General features: G+C 47.2%; 1 protein-coding gene across 6 annotated transcripts in view; it reads left to right on the plus strand.

Moving 5' to 3' along the window:
* The window catches only part of Phrf1 (PHD and ring finger domains 1), a 32,416-nt gene extending 11,750 nt beyond the window's left edge, over window positions 1–20,666 (plus strand). For 3 of the 6 annotated variants that reach the window (XM_021646191.2, XM_021646193.2, XM_021646192.2), the window contains exons 6-18: window positions 1,530–1,657; window positions 5,810–5,907; window positions 6,178–6,353; window positions 7,353–7,482; window positions 13,464–13,585; window positions 14,534–14,715; window positions 14,823–14,942; window positions 15,365–15,519; window positions 15,913–18,567; window positions 18,816–18,970; window positions 19,069–19,401; window positions 19,622–19,750; window positions 20,220–20,666. In XM_021646191.2, coding sequence (XP_021501866.1) covers window positions 1,530–1,657; window positions 5,810–5,907; window positions 6,178–6,353; window positions 7,353–7,482; window positions 13,464–13,585; window positions 14,534–14,715; window positions 14,823–14,942; window positions 15,365–15,519; window positions 15,913–18,567; window positions 18,816–18,970; window positions 19,069–19,401; window positions 19,622–19,750; window positions 20,220–20,363 — 4,527 coding nt within the window. In that variant the 3' untranslated portion in view covers window positions 20,364–20,666. Of the gene's footprint in view, window positions 1–1,529; window positions 1,658–5,809; window positions 5,908–6,177; window positions 6,354–7,352; window positions 7,483–13,463; window positions 13,586–14,533; window positions 14,716–14,822; window positions 14,943–15,364; window positions 15,520–15,912; window positions 18,568–18,815; window positions 18,971–19,068; window positions 19,402–19,621; window positions 19,751–20,219 lie in introns of those variants that run through there. The other 3 variants (XM_021646194.2, XM_021646195.2, XM_021646196.2) reach the window with 2 other exon arrangements.
* The last annotated feature ends 240 nt before the right edge of the window (window positions 20,667–20,906 follow it).

Raw genomic sequence — 20,906 nt, forward strand, 5'->3', positions numbered from 1 at the left:
TTTTGTTTTTTGAGACAGGGTCTCTTTAACTCTGGCTGTCCTGAACTCACTATGTAGATCAGGTTGGCCTCATACTCAGAAATCTGCCTGGCTCTGCCTCTCAAATGCTGGGACTGAAGGTGTGCTTCACCACTTTTGGCCCCTGGTGTAGCTCTTGTGCTTACTTTTTCTTTAGTTAACCTGCCCTGCAGTGGAGAGAACATGAAGGTCACCATATGTCTTAGTTAGGGTCTCTGTTGCTGCAACAGAACACCATGACCAAAAAGCAAGTTGGTGAGGAAAATGTTTATTTGGTTTACACTTCTATATTGCTGTTCATTATTGAAGAAGATCAGGACAGGAACTAAAACAGGGTAAGAACCCGAAAGCAGGAATTGATGCAAAGGCTATTGAGGAGGCTGTGGAGGGGTGCTGCCTACAGGCTTGCTTCTTATGGCTTGTTCAGCCTACTTTTTTTTTTCCCCTAATTATTTATACAGTATTCTGCCTGCATGTACACCTGTGTACCAGAAGTGGGCACCAGATATCATTATAGATGGTTGTGAGCCACCATGTGGTTGCTGGGAGTTGAACTCAGGACCTTTGGAAGAACAACCAGCGCTCTTAACTTCTAAGCCATCTCTTCAGCCCCACTTTATTTCTTTTTTTGATTGTCTTGTTTTTTAGAAGGGTTTCTCTGTATAACAGCTCTAGCTGTCTTGGAACATACTTTGTAGACCAGGCTGGCCTCAAACCCACAGAGATCTGCCTGCTTCTTCCTCCACAGTGCTAGGACTAAAGTCATGCACTACCACATCCAGTCTTCAATCTGCTTTCTTATAGAACTCAGGACCACCAGCAAAGGGATGACACCACCCACTATGGGCTGGGCCCTCCCCCGCCAGTCATAAATTAAGAAAATGCCTTACAGCTAGATCTTAAGAATGTTTTCTCAGGTGATGTTTCCTTTGTTCAGATGACTCTAGCTTGTGTCAAGTTGACGTAAGACTAGCCAACACACCATATATTTGTTTATTCAGGTCTATGGAGTCTGTCTTAAGATTTCTGTTCTTATGATAACATCATGACCAAAAGCATCATGACCAAAAGCAACTTGGAGTGAAAAGAATTTATTTTGGTTAAACTTTTGTATCATAGTTGACCATCAAAGAAAGTAAGGGCAGTAATCTAGAAGCAGTAGCTGATGCAGAAGCCATGGAGGAGTGCTGGTGATTGCCTTTCTCCCTATGGCTTTCTTAGCCTGCTTATAATACCACAGGACCGCCCGCCCAAGGGTGGCCCTACCCATAGTGAGCTGGCACAAGACGCCACCCAGGCTTCCCCATAGGACAATCTGGTAGGCGTATTTTTTCAGTTGCGATTTTATCTTCTAAAATGATGCTGGCTTATGTCAAGTTGACATGTTAGCAAGCACAGAGCCCAAGTAGATCTCAGGCCAAAAGATTTACTCTAGATTAGATGATGTTGTCCTATAAATTGACCACTCAGATTCTGAGGGTACATTCATTGACCAGTAGTTCTGTCTTCAGATTCCAGTGGAAAATACTAGAGCTTGTGAGGATGAGGAGGCTGAGGAGGAAGACCCGACCTTTTGTGAGGTGTGTGGCAGGAGTGACCGTGAGGACCGGCTTCTCCTCTGTGATGGCTGCGATGCTGGGTAAGGGTAATGGTGCCTTCTACCTACCTTGTAGGATGTTAAGCTGGTCAGGGTAAGGAGAGGAGGATGGGTACCGAAGACTAGTAGGGTCCTGTGATTCATGGAGAGTGACACTGATACCTGTCCTACCTCATATCTGTACTTTCTTAAGGGTGCTCAATACCTTGCAGTATATCAAGACCAAGGAGGGAGAGAATGAGGAAGTGGGATACAGCAGTGATACAAAGTTAATAAACTATAACTAATATTAAAAAAATAAAAATTTAATAATAAAAAGACCAAGGAAAAAAGACAGGAGGGTAGGTTTGCCTTAGGAGAGAGGGCAGGCCGGCCAAAGGGTTGCTTTTCTGTTTGTATCATCTTTGCTACCCTGGATCCTTGCATCTTTTTGGGGGGTGGTGTTTATTTTGGTTTTGTTGTTTGTTTGTTTGTTTGTTTGTTTGTTTGTTTGAAACAGGGCTTCTCTATGTAGCTCTGGCTGTCCTGGAAATCACTTTGTAGACCAGGCTGGCCTTGAACTCAGAGATCTGCCTGCCTCTGCTTTCCAAGTGCTGGGATTAAAGGCATGCACCACCAGGCCAGCTATATCTGTTTTTTGTTTTGTTTTGTTTTTACTATTATTATACTTTCACTATGCGTGTGGTGTGTATGTGGTTTTATGTACATGTGAATGCAGGTGTTTGTGGCAGCCAGAGGCATTGGATCACCCTGGAGCTGGAAATTTAGATGGGTGTAAGTTGCCTGACCTTGTAGCCTGCAAGAACAATATGGTTTTAACTGCAAAGCTATCTCTCCAGCTCCCTTTTTTCACCTTTTGATATACTTGAAGTCACTCTGTCCTTGGGACCCTGTCTTCTGAGACCCTGCTGTTCTTTGCTTATTGGTTTCTTTAAGCTGAGGAACTGGCCTCTTCAGCTTCTTGCTCAGTCTTTGGCTATTGGTTAGAAAGATTTTCTGCTATAAAATTATGGCCAAAGAGTTACAGAAATATTCTTCCCCAGATGACAGTGTGGGTAAATCTGGAATATTTCCTAGGGCAGAAAAGAGCAATTTCAGTTATATAAGGGGTTTTTTACTATCCAGGCTAGAGATGGGGAGCTGTTTTCTGTGCTTGTGTTTTCTCCTGTCACTGGAGTTCTTCTGTATTGCTGTTTGTGCTGGCTCCTCTGGCTGTACTTTTGTGTGTGGTACAACTTAAGATGAATTCCATCACCTCAGGGCACATGGATCTCCTGTGCCCTCCCACGCCTGTGGAAATTCAGTTGTGTAGTGAATACCAGTTTGTCTTCCAGGCGCCAGCAGATCCTGCCTTGCCTGCTGCTGCCCTCCAATGTTTGGAACTAGCTTCCCCTCAGTGCTGATACTCTATGGACTTTGTCTCCCTCCTTCCTGAAATGTGATTGAATCCGTGTTTTGCCCCAATGTCTCTACCTCACTGCTTGTAACTCAAGAGTTCTACAAGCATCTCTTGCCTCTTAATTTGTGGATTGACTTATATTGAGATAGGGTCTGAGTATATAGCCCTGGCTAGCCTGGAATTGGCTAGACCAGGTTTGCCTGCTTCTGCCCCCTGAGTATTGTAATGCAAAGCGTCTACAACCTTGGCTGGCTTGTTTTATTTGTGAGATAGGGTCTTCTCTGTAGCCCATGTTAGCTTCCATCTTCTAGACTCAAGCATCCCTCCTACCCCAGCTCTTGAATGCTGAAATTACAAGTGTGCACCCCACACCTAGCTCTATTAATCTATTTGTTTTGTTTTGTTTTGTTGAGATAGGGATTCAAACTGGCCAGAAAACTATGTAAGCCCGGCTGGCCTTAACGGTGTAACAGTTCTCTATTGTAGGAACTACAGATGTGAGCTACTATGCCTGCCTTCAAAGCTGTAAATCAGTGTTTCGTTTCTAGTAGTAGTAACTTATCAGGAGTTTCTGGTGATTTTTCTGTCTTCATTAAGTTTTTTTTTTTTAAATCTAGAGTTACACTTGTAAATCTCATTCATTTATGTTTTTTCACTTAACAGATACAACAGTGCAAGCCTTAAAATCCTAATCTGAAATATTAACACGTATTAATGATTCTTGTACTTTTAAGCACCAATGACTGTTGGCTTTCATAGTTTTCTATATCTTTATAGTTATCTTTCAACTCACAAGTCTAAAATTTCTCATTCTGAAAGGCTTTTTGGGGCTGGAGAGGTGGCTCAGAGGTTAAGAGCACTGGTTGCTCTTCCAGAGATCCTGAGTTCAATTCCCAGCAACCACATGGTGGCTCACAACCATCTATAGTGAGATCTGGTGCCTTCTTCTAGCCTGCAGGTGTACATGCAGGCAGAATACTATATACATAATAAATCTTTAAAAAAAAAAAAAAAAGGTTTTCCGTAGATGTTTGGGGGGGTTGTCCTTGTGTCCGTCTGTACTTTATGATATTTTGTGAAATAAGGTAAAGATTGGGTTTTAAAAAATTATGAGTCAGACTAGAGAGATGGCTAAGAGATTAAGAACACTGGCTGTTCTTCCAAAGGTTCTGAGTTCAAGTCTCAGCAACTACATGAGCCCTCTTCTGGTGCACAGGCACAAATACAGGCAGAATGTGTAGAAATAATAAATCTTTAAAAAAAAATTATGGCTCACTTTAAAGGTTCATGTTCACAGGGGGACAGGAGAACATGAGAGAAGAGCTAAGGTGGAATTTACTTTGGTTTTTTATGGCTTTTCAAGCTTTGTGCTGGTACATGATGTGTTCTGGAGAAGTGGACCACCTTTATATGTGACATCCCAGTGAGGGTTACACGCCTGACTATTCCTTGTGGAGTAGAGTTTGTAGAGAAGTAGGTATTCTCTGTTTCAGTCCTATGGTTAGTATAGGGTAATTATTCACATTGAATCCAGGCTTAGAATTTCAGAAAAAAACAAAAAAAAAAAAAACAAAAAAAAAAAAAACACACCTTGTTTTGTGTATTTGTGCCAACCTCAGGGCCACTTGTGTATTCTACTACATAGAAAGGTAAAAGGTTAGGACTAGAGAGTTGACTTCATGCTTAAGAGAGATTATTCTTGCAGAGGACCTGGATTCGATTCCCAGCGCCTATGTGGTAGTTTACAGCCACTCTTAACTCCCAGGCAATCATGTGATATACATTTATATACTTTCTTCTTTTTTTTTTTTTTTTGACACAAGCTTTCTTTATGCCACCTTGGCTGCCCTGGAACTTGTTCTGTAGAACAGGCTGGTCTCAAACTCACTGAAGCTTCTGCCTCTACCTCTGCAGACTGGGATTAAAGGGGTGTGCCACTGTTACCTGGCTCATAATACAAACCTCAAATTTTATTTATTTATTTATTTATTTACTTGTTTGTTTATAAGAAAGAAAGTGAAAGGTCAAAGGTGCCAGCACAGCACTTCCCAAAGTTTATTCCTAGAAAGCTTGATGGGAAACATTTAAAAATAAGACCTGGGCATAGTGGCTCACACCTTTAATCCCAACATTCTATGAGTTCAAGGCCAGCCTATTCATAGTATGTTCCAGGCAGGCCAAGGCTGCATAGTGAGACCCTGTTTGAAAAACAAACAAAAAGGATATGGACAGAGAAAAGCCTAGGGTAAGGTAAGGACTAGATGTAGGGCTTCTTGGAGTATTGTCTTCAAGAACCTCTGTAGCTCTCAGCTCTTTTAAACTCTCCATACCAATCTTTGAGGGTCTTGAGGGAAACTTACAGCATGGTATGATTGAAGCATGGGCAGTTGGGCTGAAATCTGATTGGATAGACGAGGATAGCAGTGCCATCAGACCACAGGGCCTATGTTCAGAATCTGCATGATCTTCTTTGCAAGCATGGGGCAAGGCTTTTGCTAGACAAATGTTTTCTCCCCAGCCCCTTAGAACGGTCTCTATGAAGAAAGGGGTCTCAGCATCTACTGTCAGACACAATGGATCAAAGAGATCAGAGTTCCGGTGGACTGCCTTGGGAGTGAGGATTGGAGGCAGGGCTTGTGTTCAAGGGCCAGACTATACTGAGGACCCATGAAGTGGGGAAGAAGTTCATCCACTGGCAGGCTGCACTGCAGACTAGTTGTATTTAGATGCCATCTTTACAACTTAGTTTGTTGTGAGACTTGAGGTCCAAGGCACTGTCCCTTTTCTTCCCATAGGTACCACATGGAATGTTTGGACCCTCCTCTTCAGGAGGTGCCTGTGGATGAATGGTTCTGCCCAGAGTGTGCGGCCCCTGGGATTGCTCCCACTCATGGTAATGTGCTCTCCTTCCCTGCAGAGCACTTGGGTCTGTCTTATTGTCAGTTTTAGAGAAGGACCTCGGAGAAAATCGGGACTTATTGTGTGGGGAAAACCTTCATCAGGGAGAGGGCTTTCTGTGCACTCGTAGGTAGGAGCTGGAGGACTTTTACCTTTGGAGGCTATGAAAGGTTGTCAGTTTGGGGCTTTCAGTTTTTAAAGCCTGCTGGGGAAGACCTGTGATGTGTAAGGTACATGACCCAGCAGCCCGTGGCTCTCTTCCAAGATACAGCTCCTGTGAGTGATGAGGAGGTCTCCCTGCTACTGGCTGATGTAGTGCCTACTACCAGCAGGCTTCGGCCTCGAGTAGGCAGAACCCGGGCCATCGCTAGGACACGGCAGAGTGAGAGAGTGAGGGCAACTGTGAACCGGAACCGGATCTCCTCTGCCAGAAGGGTCCAGGTAAGTGGCTAGCACTAAGTTGGGTCTACACAGGGTGTTCTCAGGACTTGGGAATTGAACTAAAGAGGTACCACTGGTAGTAAAGGGCGATAGCATTCTCACATTGCAGGCCTAGCATGCATGCAGTCAGCCTGGCAAGAGAACAGGTGGGTCTATTGGCGGCACTGTGCTTCATCTGCGTGCCAGCAGGACCATTGGGACGGCCTTCTCAAACACTTTGATGGATGGGGTAATGATTTTGGGAAATTCCCTCTGTTGTGAAAAAGGCTACTTACTGCCTCTTCACTCCTTCCAGGCATAAGAGAGTATCTTCCTCATGCCTGGCTCCTGGTACTCCATGTTAGAGGCCTGTGGCCTCTCTTCTAGGTGCTGAGGAAGTGTAAAAATTCTTTCTATGAAGTCATATTCCTCTGGTCAGTATAGTGACATCATGGTCCAAGTTCCAAATGGGTTGGAGGACTGGAAACTCTCCTGTTTTACGGGTCTGTGTAATCTCCACTTTTGCACTTGAGTCTCGGCTCATGCTTTCCATTTCTCTTTCCTTTGTGCCCTGGATGCAGGATAGTGTTGGGAGCTGCTATTTCTTACTCACCTCTTTGTTTTTTATCTGCTAGCTCTTTCCCTATTCGCTACTAAGCACTCATCATCACCTACCTGCCTCTTTTGGGACTTTGCTTTTGGCTCCCACCTGCCCCTTCCTTTCTGCTTGGACTTCCATTTGCTCCTTGATAGCAGCTGAACCGCCTAGTCCATTCTTGGTGTTGACCATCCCTCCTGTCAGGAACCAGTCATTGTGATCATGTGGTCCACTCTTGGTAGGAGTGGAGGGAGGTGGTTCCAGTTCCAAACTTTTCTGGCTTCTCTGGTTAGTTTGCTGAGCCATATTCAGGGATCTGAAAGAGATTCTTCACTGACAGCATCTACTCACATGGCCTGGCTCAGTGTCCCATCTGTGGAGAGGGTGGTCACTCACTAAGTGGTGCTGTCCCTTGTATGCAGCATGTGCCAAGGTACCTCATGTCTTCTCTGCTGGATGAAACTATTGAGGCTGTCGCCACTGGTCTGAGCACTGCTGTATACCAGCGTCCCTTGACACCTCGTGTCCCTGCAAAACGGAAAAGGAAGGCAGGTAAGCTGGCATGATGGGCTTATCTCCCACTATGGGCTCTGTTCTGCAGTCTAGATATGTGATCGTTTCTGATTGCTCCTACAACTTTCTCAGCCAAAAGAGCAGCATATCCTTCACATCTGTGGACTTCACATTGACAAGCTCATCTAAACCTAGTTAGAGAATACTAGGGAGAAAGAAGCACATCTGGACTGTTTGTAGAGATCTATTGTCATTCCCTGATTGAGGCAATATTTGCTGTTAACATGACATGGCTGCTGCATTTTCCTAAGTGTGCAAATACCTGGAGCCAGAGTAAACTATAAGCAGATACTGTGACACATTATAGAAGGGACCTAGAGCCCTGAGGCCACGTCTGCATCCTAATCTCGCCTTACTGACCTGACACTCTCCTGATTACTGTTTGATGCTCTTAGTGGGCGCAGTTCAATGTGGCTTAGGGATTCCTGCCTCCCTAGTAAGTTATAATCTGTGGCCTCTTAAAAATATACTTTTTTGGGCTGGCCAAATGGCTTAGCAGGTAAGGTGCTTGCCACCCTGACCACCCAATAGGATTCCTATAATCAACCTGCTGGAGAAAACTGGCTTTTACAAGTTGTTCTTAATAGGCTGTGTGTGTGTGGTGTGCACACATACACAGACACACAATTTTTTTTTAAATTAAGTTTACTTTATTGTGCACAGTAAAGTGGACAGCATCCACTACAACTGCATCATTATAGGTTTGACAAATATTGACTTTGACTAGTGTATAGGGTCTCTATAAAAGGAAGTTCCCTCCTGCTCCACCCATTATTTTCATCATTATCTGTCAGTCTAGGTTCTCACGAGATCCAGTGGAAGTCTCTGATCGTGCTTTATTTGCTACCACAGAGCCTTAGAACATGGGCAGTGTGTGTATCTTTCCATTATCAAAAAATCTGTTAATGTGCTAGTTTGTTTAATTATTACTTGGTGGTCATTTGGGGTTATTTCCAGTTTGGATCTCCTAAGGAAAAAAACTACAGCTAGGTGTGGTGGCCTAAGCCTTTAATCCCAGTACAGGGGCAAGTGGGTCTCTAGGAATTTGAGGATAACCTGGTTTACATTGTGAGACCTTGACTCAACTCAAAACAAACAAAAAACTCCAGACAAAATGAATAAAACTACAGAGAAGTAAGTAATTCACAACCCCTGCCCTTAGCTTAGGAACTGTTGACAGTAGATGGCTTCTGGGGGAAGGAAAATGGGTTTCCTTTAAGATCAGCTGCTTCAGTGGATGGCCCCACACCAGTGCAAGACAAATTAGACTTGGTGGTTTATTTAAAGGAGAAGAAGAAATAAATTTGGGACAGGGTGGGAGATGGGGTTGGATCTGGGGGAGTGGTCAATTTTATGAAAATAAGTTATATGCATGCATGAAATTCTCAGAGAAAAAAAAGACATAAAGAAAAACTGCTGGAAACTACATACAGGTCATTTTGTGAGCAGATGATTATTTGTTTTTTAATGGGAATATGGAGGAATGAAGAGATTAGGTTATTAGCTTTAGAAAAAAAGTGCCAAACTTTCTAGCTCAAAATCCTATTACGTATATTCTGCATTCTCAGCAGCACTCACAGTAGTTGGATTTCAGTTTCTGCTCACTAGAAGGAGTCCGTGTTAGGAGTCTTAAGGTGATCTGCTAAAGCTCTAGGATGCAGATACTGAGGCCTTATACATGATGGGGCTATCATAGGTCAGGTGTGTGTGTGTGTGTGTGTGTGTGTGTGTCTTTGTGTCTTTAGAATCCTCTTTAGGAAGCCATTTCATCAAGAGCGAAGTTTAGAAGCCAGAGCTGGGGGCTCTTTGTTCTGAACAAGTAATTGGTCATTGACTAGGTCAGTGACATAGCCCTTCATAAGGTCTTACACCTGCCGCTGAGGTTTAAGGTCAAGCTTTTACTTCTTGTATTGCACATCTGTGTATCCTGCTCTTCATGTCACTTTCTGCTTCTTGGTGCTGATTGTTAACAACTCATTTGCTTCATCAAATTGTGTGGAAAATTGCTGACAACATTTGATCAGAAGTTGAAGTTTGTGTCTTTAATCCCAGTAAGGATATACAGTCAGCCCCCCACCTTGTTATTATTATCTTGTTATTTTACATGTATGAATGTTTTGCCTGCCTCAGATGTTTCTGTACCACATATGTGCCTAGTACCTACAGAGGCCAGAAGAAGATGTTAGGTTTCTTGGAACTGGAGTTACAGATAATTGTGAACCCTGTGTGGATGCTGGGAACCTAACATGGGTCCTCTCTAAGAGCAACCTGTGTTTTTTACTACTGAGCCCTCTCTCCAGCCTGGTTTAGTTTTGTTTCCATGAACTTGTTTCCTTCTTTCTCTCCTTTCCCTCCTTCCTTTCTCTTCTCTCCCTCCCCTACCCCCTGCTTTTTAAATTTTTAGTTTATGTACATTGATATTTTGCCTGCATGTGTGAGAGAGTTGGATCCCTTGGAACAGGAGTTAAGGACAGTTGTGAGCTGCCATGTGGGTACTAGAAATTAAAATTGGGACCTCAGGAAGAGCAGCCAGTGCTATTAACCTCTGAGCCATCTCTCCAGCCTCCCTCCCTCCCCCTTAATCTCTCTTTGTAACCCAGACTAGCCTTGAACTCACGTCCTAATCTTTCTTTCTCAGCTTCTAGGATAGTTTATTGGGAGCAAGTGATGCGTGCCTGTAATTCTAGTATTTAAGAGGTGTGGAGATGGGAGGATGAGGAGCTCAAAGTCATCTTCAGCTATATTGTGAGTTTGAGTCCAGCCTGGGCTACAAATGAAAACCTATCGCAAATTAAAAATGAAAATGCTTATTTGAATTAAGACCAAGTCAGATTTGTTTTAGTCTGTGTGTATTAGCCTCCTTCTCTTTGCTCTTCACTGGTATTTGGTCCTGTAGAAAAGCCAACCTGTTGGCCTGGGTATAAATTTAGTGTATTAGATTTTTGTGTTCTGGCAATGTGCCTTTAATCCCAGCATTTGGAGGCAGAAGCAGCCATATCTCTGTGAGTTTGAGGCCAGCCTGTTTTACACGATTCCAAACAAGTCAGAGCTATGTTTTAAACAGTCATAACAGCACCCTGTAATAAAAGCTAGAGGAGCTTATTTCAAGTGTCTTCTTGTACTATGCTCCCTCCTGCTATGATGCTGTGAGATAGTGCAATGCCTATGAGAAGTGAATGGCCCAGGTACCTAGGCTACTTCATAAGGGTCACATGAATGAAAGCATTGCAGTCCCATAGCCGTTTAATAACCAGAATCCCAGAATCACAAAGTGAGCAAATAGGGGTTGGCCTGTATGACATGTACATTCCAGAAAAAGGTTGATTCCTGGCTTGGATAGGGTGAGTTAGGATAGCTTGAATTTTCATCATATTACTCCAAGCAGGACAGTTTAAAATTTATGGGCTTTTTTTTCCCACTTGGTATTTTTAGTTATGGTTGAGCATGGGTTATGGGAGCCAAAGGGCAATCGGGGGAAAAGGGTTACTGTGCTGTTTACTGGGGCTTTCTGCAGAAGATCCCTACCCTGTCTGTGCTCGCACGTGTGGCAGTGTAGTTTGCAGGGGCAGCAGGAGAAAGCAGCCTTACTCCATTTACCAGCCGATAGTAAAGGGGCTACTAATTGCCTGGCATTCCCCTCACACCATGCCGCCTTCCACTGAATTCAGTCCTAGCTTATCGGAGTCCTAGAATGAAGAGTCATAGCAGTACTGCTGAGAGTGGGTTTAGACCTAAGGACAGGTCCTTTAGCACTTGACTTCTGTTTTTAGAGTGTGTCTCACAGTCTTTAGAGGAGCTCTTTAGTCATTGTCTTCAGTACTTGGTTATCATGTTTTGTTGTTGTTGTTTTGCTTTGTTTTGTTTTTTGAGATGTGGTTTCTCTGTGTAGCCTTGGTTGTCCTAGACTCGCTTTGTAGACCAGGCTGGCCTGGAACTCAGAGATCTGCCTGCTTCTGCCTCTTGAGTGCTGAGATTAAGGCTGTGAGCCACCACACCCAGCTTGTTTGGTTTTTTCTTTTTGATTTATGTAATTTATATCATTGTTCTTAACCACTGGGCCACATCTCCATTTCCTAAAATATATTTATCTATTTATTTAGTGTATTGGTGTTATATAATGGTTCTAAATATATAGTCTACTCAGAGTAGTGGAACCTGATCCTTCCTTGCTATTTGGATCCTCTTCCTCCTTCTCCTCCTCTTCTTCCTTTTTCCCTCAGGGACACATTACTTCAAGATGTTACAGGTTTATTTTTCTGGTTACAAAAATACAAACCAAGGTGATGCTTTTAGCCCAGGCTACAAACAAGCTAGCACATGACTGTAATCCCAGTGTTCTGCAGGTGAAGGAGGAAGATCAAAAGTTCAGGGTCATTTTTCACTACACAGTGAGAACTTGTCTCAGAAAACAGTGGGTGACGTCTTAGCAGATAGAGATGCTTGCTAACAAGCCTGATGACCTGATTCTAATCCCCAGATCACACATGGTAGAAGGAGAGAATCAGTTCCTGCAAGTTGCCCTCTGACTTCTCTAACACTCACACACACACACACTAAATAAATGTAATTTTAAAAAGTAAAAGGGGAAGCCAGGCAGTGGTGGCATGTGCTTTAATCCCAGCAGAGGCAGGCTATCCTTGTGAGTTCAAAGCCAACCTGGTCTACAGGGTGAGTTTCAGGACAGCCAAAACTACATAGAGAAACCTTGTCTCAAAAAGCTTAAAGCAAAAGGGGAATGATGGTAAGATGGCTGAGTAAGGTTAAGAATACTCGTTGCTCTTGCAGAGGACCTGGGATGGGTTCCCAGAACCCATATGGCAGCTCACAACTGTATGTAACTTTACTTTCAGGGAACCTAGCACCCTCACACATACATACATGTAAAACAACAATGTACATGAAATAAAAATCTTGAAATAAAGAAAAAAACAAGATGTTTTTTTTTAAAAAGTAAATAAATCTGATTTAAAAAGTGGCCTAAGCAGCCGGGCATTTAATCCCAGCACTTGGATAGCAGAGGCAGGAGGATCTCTGTGAGTTCCAGGTCACCCTGGTCTACAGAGGGGCCCTGTCTCAAAAAACTAGGGGGGAAAAAGCATCCCAGGCATATAGCAGTTGTAGGAAGATCAATAGTTCAGGGTCATCCAAAGCTGGATACTGAATTCTGTGTCATCCTAGATTACATAAGAACAGACTCTGTCTCAAAAAATGAAAGTAAAAAAAAGCCTGGGTGTGATGGTGCATGCCTGTAACCCCAGCACTTGGGGAGGCAGGGGCAGGTGACTCTCTGTGAGTTCAAGGCCAGCCTGGTCTACAAAGTCCAAGAAAGGCAAGGCAACAGATAAATCCTGTTTTCACAGAGAAACCCTGTCTTGAAAAACAAAACAATGAAAATAAAAATCAGAAGCTAAGAGACATTTCAGCTAAAGAGAAGTGCTTGCTGCTGTTCCAGGGAAACCTGAGTTTAATTTCCAGCAACCACATTAGGCAGCTCACAGCCACCTATAACTCCAGTTTTAGGGAATCTGATGCCTTACTTCTGTATTCCAACATCACTTCCAAATGTCACACATACACATAAAAACTTTTTGTGTGTGTGTATATATATAATTCAGGCATCACAGGGAGTCCTGAGGTGCCCAGACCCGCTCTCCCTAGCTTCCTGGGCTGTGCTCCAACAGAAAACTTGGAGGACCTACTCACCCTGGTCAGAAAGAGCCTTGGAGGACTATAGAGATGGCTCAGCTGTTAAGAGCACTTATCTGCTCTTTCAGAGGTGCTGAATTCAATTCCCAGCAACGACATGGTGGCTCATAACCATCTATACTGGGATCTAATGCACCCTTTTGACATGCAGGTGTACACATAGAGAGAGTACTCATATACATATATAAATCTTTAAAAAAAGAAAAAGGGCCCTGCAAATATGAAATCACAGACATTCAGTATTGTCTTTTTAGGGAGACGGAAGAAAGTGCTGGGCAGAAAGAAAACCCGGTCCTGGTCATCTGTGAAAAGTGGGGGTACCAGAGCCAAGAGACGGCAGCACCGTGTGAGAAGGACAAAAGGGAGGAAGCTGAAGGTGAGGCTGTAGCTGTAGTGTCCAACCTAGCCAGCCTTGCTCCCCTGGAGCAGAAAGCGACAAAGTGGCAGTCCTTCTGCTGCTCTCTGGTGCAATTCAGAGGTGGGTGGGTATGTTTCAAGGTGCTTTAGAGCCAAATATATTAAGAATTATGTATGATGGCCCATGAAATAGGTAGAGAAAGAGGGCCAGCAGGGCTCAGAGGGCTTTTACAGTCACTGGCTATAAGACTCACAAATCAGAAGGCTCTCCTATACTAGGAACAAGTGTGTGTAGGCTGAGTTGAAGTCTTGAGGGCAGATCGTCTGGGACCTGGGGTGGTACATAGAGTAAACTGGGCATAGTCACTGCCTCTGTTCTGGGTGTGAGAAGCTTGTGTCCCGTGTAGCCATCTCAGGGGCCGTGTCCTCACTCAGCCCTGCTGCCATTAGACAGTTGGTACTTAAAGACACAGGATGCTGGGACCAAAAAGAACCTGACCATGAAGACTTAACTATTCAGTAGTTCTGAACAATCAGAAGAGATTCTTGTGGCTGTGACTAAATATGAGAAAGTTAGGTAGATGATGATCTTCTCTCGTTCAGTGGTCACTAGCACTCAGAGGCCTGAGGGCCTAACAATGTCAGTGTCTCCTTCCCAGCTTCTAGAAAGTTGTAGAATAAATCTGAGCTGACTTTCTTCATCTGTAGTTACTGTGATTCCTTCGTAGACCATCTGGGGCCATGGCCCCTGGTGGAAGTATGGAGAGATTCCCTCCTTGGGGAGAGGTCCCAGCTGAGGGTGCCTTGTTCTACCCATACTCAGAATCTAGAGGAAGTGGCCTGTGGCCCCTTGATTTTAGTATCTTGGAAATAAATTTATGATGGTAAAAGTCCACAACCGTTCATGTGGCTGTTCGTGTGCAGTATGCAAATCAGTAATTGAATTTTTTCTGTCACTTTCATTCAGAATGAAGTCACAGCTCGTTCTCGCATTGCACGAACACTAGGCCTCCGTAGGCCTGTCCACGGCACGAGCATGCCATCAGTGTACAAGCCAGGAGACCCCTCTCTGGGGCTGATGAGGGCAGATATTGGGGCAGCTTCTCTGTCGCTGTTTGGAGATCCCTATGAGCTGGACCCTTTTGACAGGTAATTGTCCCAGTGCCCTAGCTCACCCTCTGACTTGGTTAAGCTGTATGTGGCACTTGTACAGTAGTCTGCTTTGTCAATGTCCTCTTGGCATGTGTCCTCTTCAGCAACGAGGAACAGTCTGCAGATCCACCTTCCCCTCTGAGTGCCAAGAGGAGAGTGCTCTCCCGCTCGGCCCTGCAGTCTCACCAGCCTGTGGCCAGACCTGTTGCCATGGGGCTATCTAGGTATGTAGCAGCAGGGTAATCTGGGGTGAGTAAGGACGCTGGACTGAAATGTTTATCCTTCCTGTGTGGCCCTTAGTGATGTGATTGAGCAACTCCTCTTGGTGTAAAGTGCTTGAGGTTGGCTCTGAGTGCCACATCAAAGCTAGTGTCTCGGGGTCAAGTAGCGTAGCTGCTGGCCACGCTGGCCTTAGTTTCTGAGAGAAAAGAGGACCTTGGGCAGGGCAGCAGTCCTCGTCCACAGTGACCAACAGGTGCAGATACTCTCCTGCCAGTCCTTGCCTAGTGGTGGAATGCGGCAGACATACATTATAGGTGACCTCCCCACACACTTGGTCTTCATGTTAGGGCTGGTGGGTGGGGGTGCAGGCCTGAGGAGTGCAGAGGAACCAAGCTAGCAAAAGTGCTCTCTGGTTCATCTACAGGAGGCAGCTCCCTGCTGTGGCCCCAGAGCCCAGTGTGGAGGAGGCCCCCGTTCCTGACCTGTTGGGGAGCATTCTGTCTGGCCAGAGCCTCCTGATGATGAGCAGTGCTGATGTTGTCATACACCGGGATGGCTCTCTCAGTGCCAAGAGGGCAGGTGAGCACCTATGGGGTTGTTGTCGATGGATTAGTTGGACAGGCTTCTCAGGCTTGTCCTGAGTGTGACATTTTCAGGACAGTTCATAGTGCTTAGTGCACAGTGCCCCATGAACCATCTTGGTCAAGAGTGGGCGGTACCTCCATCTGCAGCTTCTTGTCTGTGTTATGCTGGATCGGATACATTTGAATCATAGTCATGTCTGAAAAGAGAATAGATGGCAGGGAGGGCATTTATGATCCCACAGGGTAGGCAGTGGTACAGTTGTGGCGTGACAGGAAGTATCTGCTTTGGAAACAGTATAGTGTCAGTGTCAATTCTGATCATACGTCACAAATAATTGAACAACTTAAAGGAGGTGGGAAGGGTTGCTATCTGACTTTTGTCTTTTAGCTCCTGTTTCTCTTCAGCGAAATTCTGTGACTCAATCCAGAGAAGAGTCCAGGCCCAGAGACAGCCTGCAGCCGGGGACACTACCCTCAGGGAGCGCATCCAGTGGACTCGTGGGAGACAGGCGTCAAAGCTCAGGGCTGAGCAGTGGGAACAGAGCAGCTCTCCGCTGTATCCCTGCCTGCACAGTGGACACCCCTGTAAGGCTGGACTCATCAGTGGTCCCTCGTTCAAGTCAAGCTGGGAACTTGCCAAATGAGAGCAGGCCTAGCTTGAAACAAAATAACAGCCCCCGAGTTAATGGCTCCAGCATACGGGTTGGTTCCGCCTCATGTAAGATTACTGCTCATTCTAACTTTCCATCTAAAACTATAGTTCTTGGGCATCCTCAGAAAACAGATCCCAAGAGACCTGATTTCTCAAAGCTACCCAGGATACCAAAGATCCACAGGGACAGCAGTAATAGCACACAGGACCAGGCCCCAGCCAGTGGGCAGACTGTCGAGCTCCCCAGCACTTGCATCAGCCGCCTAACTGGCAGGGAAGGCCCGGGGCAGCCCGGGCGAGGCCGGGCTGAGAATGAGCCCAGCAGCAGAGGTCCTCAGGAGACTGGCTCACACACGAGTGGTTCTCGTCCTCCTGCCCCCAGTTCCCAAAGCAGCCTGGCCCCCATAGGACCCTCAAGAGGAAAAGGCATTGGGTCTAGCTTTGAAAGCTTCAGGATCAACATCCCTGGGAACACTGCACACTGCAGCCAGCTGTCCAGTCCTGGCTTCTGTAACACATTCCGGCCAGTAGATAGCAAGGTGCAGAGGAAGGAAAACCCTTCGCCCCTCTTCTCCATCAAGAAACCAAAACAACTGAAGAGCGAAATCTATGACCCCTTTGACCCCACTGGCTCTGACTCCAGCCCTCCTAGCAGCAGCCCAGAGAGTCTTGGCTCAGGCCTCCTGCCCTCTGAGATCACGAGAACTATCTCCATCAACAGCCCAAAGGCCCCAGCCTTGCAGACTGTGCGTTGTGTTACCTCCTACAGGGTAGAAAACATCTTTGGGACCGAGACGGAACCTGAGTCCCAGCCTCCTGGTGAGCCTGTGTCTGGCATGCTGGAGTTCCTGGGCAAGGGATCTGCTGAGGGAGCCTCTGATTTGGAGCAAGAAGGACTGGGGGAGATAGAGTCCACAGAGACTCAGGGCTCCATAGCCCGGACACAGAGACCATCCCCACCAGACCCTTGGGACGATGAGGATGAGGTGTCCTGTACACCTTTCTTTGGCTCTGAGGAACGGACAGTGACATGTGTGACTGTCATGGAGCCAGGTGTCCCACCAAGCCCAGATGCTCCACAGATAACCACCCACAGGATTGTGGAGCTCAGGGCCCCATCCCGTTCCCGGTCCACCTCCAGCTCCCGCAGCAGGAAGAAAACGAAGAAGAAAAAGGTTTCCAGAGAGCACCAGAGGACACGCTCTAGCACTCGCTCTGGCTCCCGGGACAGGACTTCACGCTCAGTATCACCAGTCACTGAGGAACACACTAAGAGGCACAGAGCTAAGGCTAAAAGTCGGAGGTCTTCCAGTGACCGTGCTAGCAGCCAGGACAGAGCAAAGAGGAGGAGGGACAGGGAGCACAGGCGGAGTGCCTGGGGTCATGGCAGGGCCTGGAGGAAGTCCAGGTCCCGCTCAGGGAGTCCTGGCAGTTCTTCTTGTGAGCGCCATGAGAGTAGGAGACGGAAGAGACGGCATTCAGGGTCCCGGTCTCGAGGCAGGGACTGCTCACCCCACAGCAGCCTAGAAAGGGACCGGAGACACAAGCATCGGGAGAGGAGCCGGGAGCGGGTGGGCAAGAAGGAGAGTGTGACTCGGTCACGGGAGAGAAGGAAGTGGCGGTCTCGGTCTCCCAGCTTGGAGCATAGGCCACGGAGGCCACGCTCCCGTGAGAAGCGGCCCCATTCCCCAGAGAAGAAGGAGGAGGCTGTAAGGGAGATTTCTCCAACCCCTGCTCCACAGGAGGAGCCAAGGCAGGATGGAGACCACCCTCCCAGTCGTCCAGTCTCAGAAGTAAGTGTCCTGCCAGAGGTGGTTGTGGCTGACCTGAACCCTCCAGAAGTCCCTCCTGTCCCGACAGAGCCAGTGGAGTGTGTGCCTGAGGACCTAGACTATGGTGATTCTGTGGAGGCAGGCCACGTCTTTGAGGATTTTGCAAATGAAGCCATCTTTATCCAGCTTGATGACATGAGCTCACCTCCTTCCCCTGAGAGTACAGACTCCTCCTCCCCTGAGCGAAACTTCCCACCAAATCCCACACTGCCCCCAGCCAGCCTTCCACAGGATACTACTGTACCTGTCATGAAGAGGGAAGTGGTACCGATCCACAGGGAAGATGTCACAAAGCCTACGCCCCAGGCATTGGCCCCTTCAGGCCAGTGCCTGCTCAGGCAGGACACTGTGGAGACCACCACTACAACTCTTAGCACCATGGGTGTGGTGCCCATGGGAAAGGACAGTCCTTTGGAGAGTGGGAGAGGATGTGAAGCAGTCAGGCCCAGGGATGCTGTGGCCCAGGCCCCGCTGCTGCGGTCCAGAACCCTGGTGAAGAGAGTCACCTGGAACCTGCAGGAAGCCAAGGACAGTACCCCAGCCCTGGATAGAGTTCCAAGTGAGTTTGTCCTGCCTGTGTCTGGGCCCCTGGTGGTGGTTGTCCTTGTGGGTCAGGGGTATAGAGCAGGTATGAGGCAGGGAAGACGCCACCCTAAGAGCCTCTCCTGAAGCTTTGGACCCACCCCAGTCCAGCTTCTTACAGACAGATCTTCAGGTTGGCCTTGGCTCCCACTGCTGGTTCTATGGAAATGCTTTGGCCAGGGTTGACCACAAGGCATCCACCTTCCCTGTCTGTTGGGTCCTCAGGGACACCACTTCAGAGGCCACAGAAGCCCCAGGAAGGAGACTGGGATGCAGAGGACAGGGCCCTCATAGGAGTTCAGCAGGCACCATTCTCCGAGCTGCCCCCTCCCATCCACGTTCTCCAGGAGTCTGGGTTACTTGATGCAGATCCCTCTCAGGTGGGTGCTGGGCTAGAGGGGCATGGTCCTTGTGCTGGGCTTTTTGGGATGCCCTGGCTAGGCCTTAGACCTCATGGCACTACTTCCTTTCTATACAGCCCCCTGGTGCTTCTAGGGCAGAAGGGCTGCCAGCTGTTGGGAATCTACACTCAGCAGGGGGTATTCTTGCCCAGGTTTACAGCCCCAACATGCCACCACCCCTGGCTCAGCCCTCAAGCATCATGCCCTATGCACTGGTCAGCCAGCCCTCAGTCCAGCTGATCCTGCAGGGGACCCTTCCCCTAGCAGGCTGCGGTGCAGCACAGAGCCTAGCCCCAGTGCCCACTCTGCCAGCTACAACCTCAGAGCTAGCTGTTCCAACCACCACCAACAACTCAGAGGAAAAGACCGCTGCTCCCAAGTCTGCTGCTGAGAAGACCAAAAAGGAGGAGGTGAGTGCTGCCTATCCTATAGCCCTGTCATATTTGGGCCTGATTTTAGGGATAGTAACCAGACCGGGGGGCTTGTTCAGGGTGGTAAGAGACCAGCCAGCCATGGCCTTTAGTGTTCATGGGTAAACAGACATCCCAAAACTGCTGGCTTTCCACCAACCGGCCCACAGGCCAGTTTGGGGCCATGTTGCCACAGGGTCACTCATGTCCTCACTCCTAGTACATGAAGAAGCTGCACATGCAGGAGCGGGCTGTGGAGGAGGTGAAGCTGGCCATTAAGCCCTTCTACCAGAAGAGAGAAGTGACCAAGGAGGAGTACAAGGACATCCTGCGCAAAGCCGTGCAGAAGGTAGGCTGCAAGCAGGCAAACATGCCTTTTTTTGGCAAGCCTGAGGTTAGATCGTGTGTGACAGATAGGTGCCCTTTCTTGTTTGCATGGGTGCCAGGCTCTGTAAGTGTGGAGTAGGCCAGCTGGGCCATATTCGTACATCCTAGGAAGTGCCCCTCAACAATGCTCATTAACGCTGAAATAGTGGATGAGGAATTTCAGAGTCCCCAGCCCACTTCATTTCTCTGGAGGAGCTAAGTCCCTAAGAGATGGGCAATTCTTTCTATGGGAACAAGTCTCTAGCTTCTGCTGACCTTCAGCAAACATAGAGAAGCCTCAACAGCTCTGTTAAGTTTGATTGCGGGGGGGGGGGGGGATACATGTACCCAGACAAGACCAAGGGGCCTACTTGGAGATGGCCAGGGAAGTGGCTGGGTTGGTCTCCGTGACAGGATGAGAGAGCATTCAGAGTGATGTGTTCCTCCTCCAGATCTGCCACAGCAAGAGTGGTGAAATCAACCCTGTGAAGGTGGCCAACCTGGTGAAGGCCTATGTGGACAAATACAGACACATGCGCAGGCACAAGAAGGCTGAAGCCGGAGAGGAGCCACCCTCTCAGAGTGCTGAGACCTAAGGCCAGCCACTGTGTGGGGAGGCGTCCCCAGTAGGAAAAAAACGGGGCCACCAGCACTCCTGCCTCTGAGGTTCTCATGACACCTGGCTGCACCTGTCTTGCTTACAATTGAAAACTGGACTTTTTTTATATGTATATTATAGATACACTGTTTCCATTGTGCTCTAATTTATCAAAAATGGCTTATCTTTAGAAACATTGCTATGGACTCCGTGCTTGGAAGGCAAAGCTTTTTTGGGTTCAGAAAGCCGGATGGCCCAGTGGGAAAGTTGCCAGCATTTACTCATGAACTTCGCTGCTGTACCAGTTTTCTTCCTGTGGTTGTTTTGTGCTCCTGTCAGGAGACACACATCTCCCCTTCCCACAGCCACCAAAAGCATGCTCCCAATGCCTGTCTCAGAGCATTCAGAACCAGAGGGCCTCTGTGGTGACATGCCAGTCCTTCATTGTGAAGATGGTAATGTGCAGGGAGCGGGGGTCACCTTTCATGGGACTCCACCAGGGCAGTAAACAGGTAGCATACAGCCAGGGCATAAACCGGCT

This window comes from Meriones unguiculatus, chromosome 1, assembly GCF_030254825.1.
Source record: "Meriones unguiculatus strain TT.TT164.6M chromosome 1, Bangor_MerUng_6.1, whole genome shotgun sequence".
In the NCBI taxonomy this organism is placed as follows: Eukaryota; Metazoa; Chordata; class Mammalia; order Rodentia; family Muridae; genus Meriones; species Meriones unguiculatus.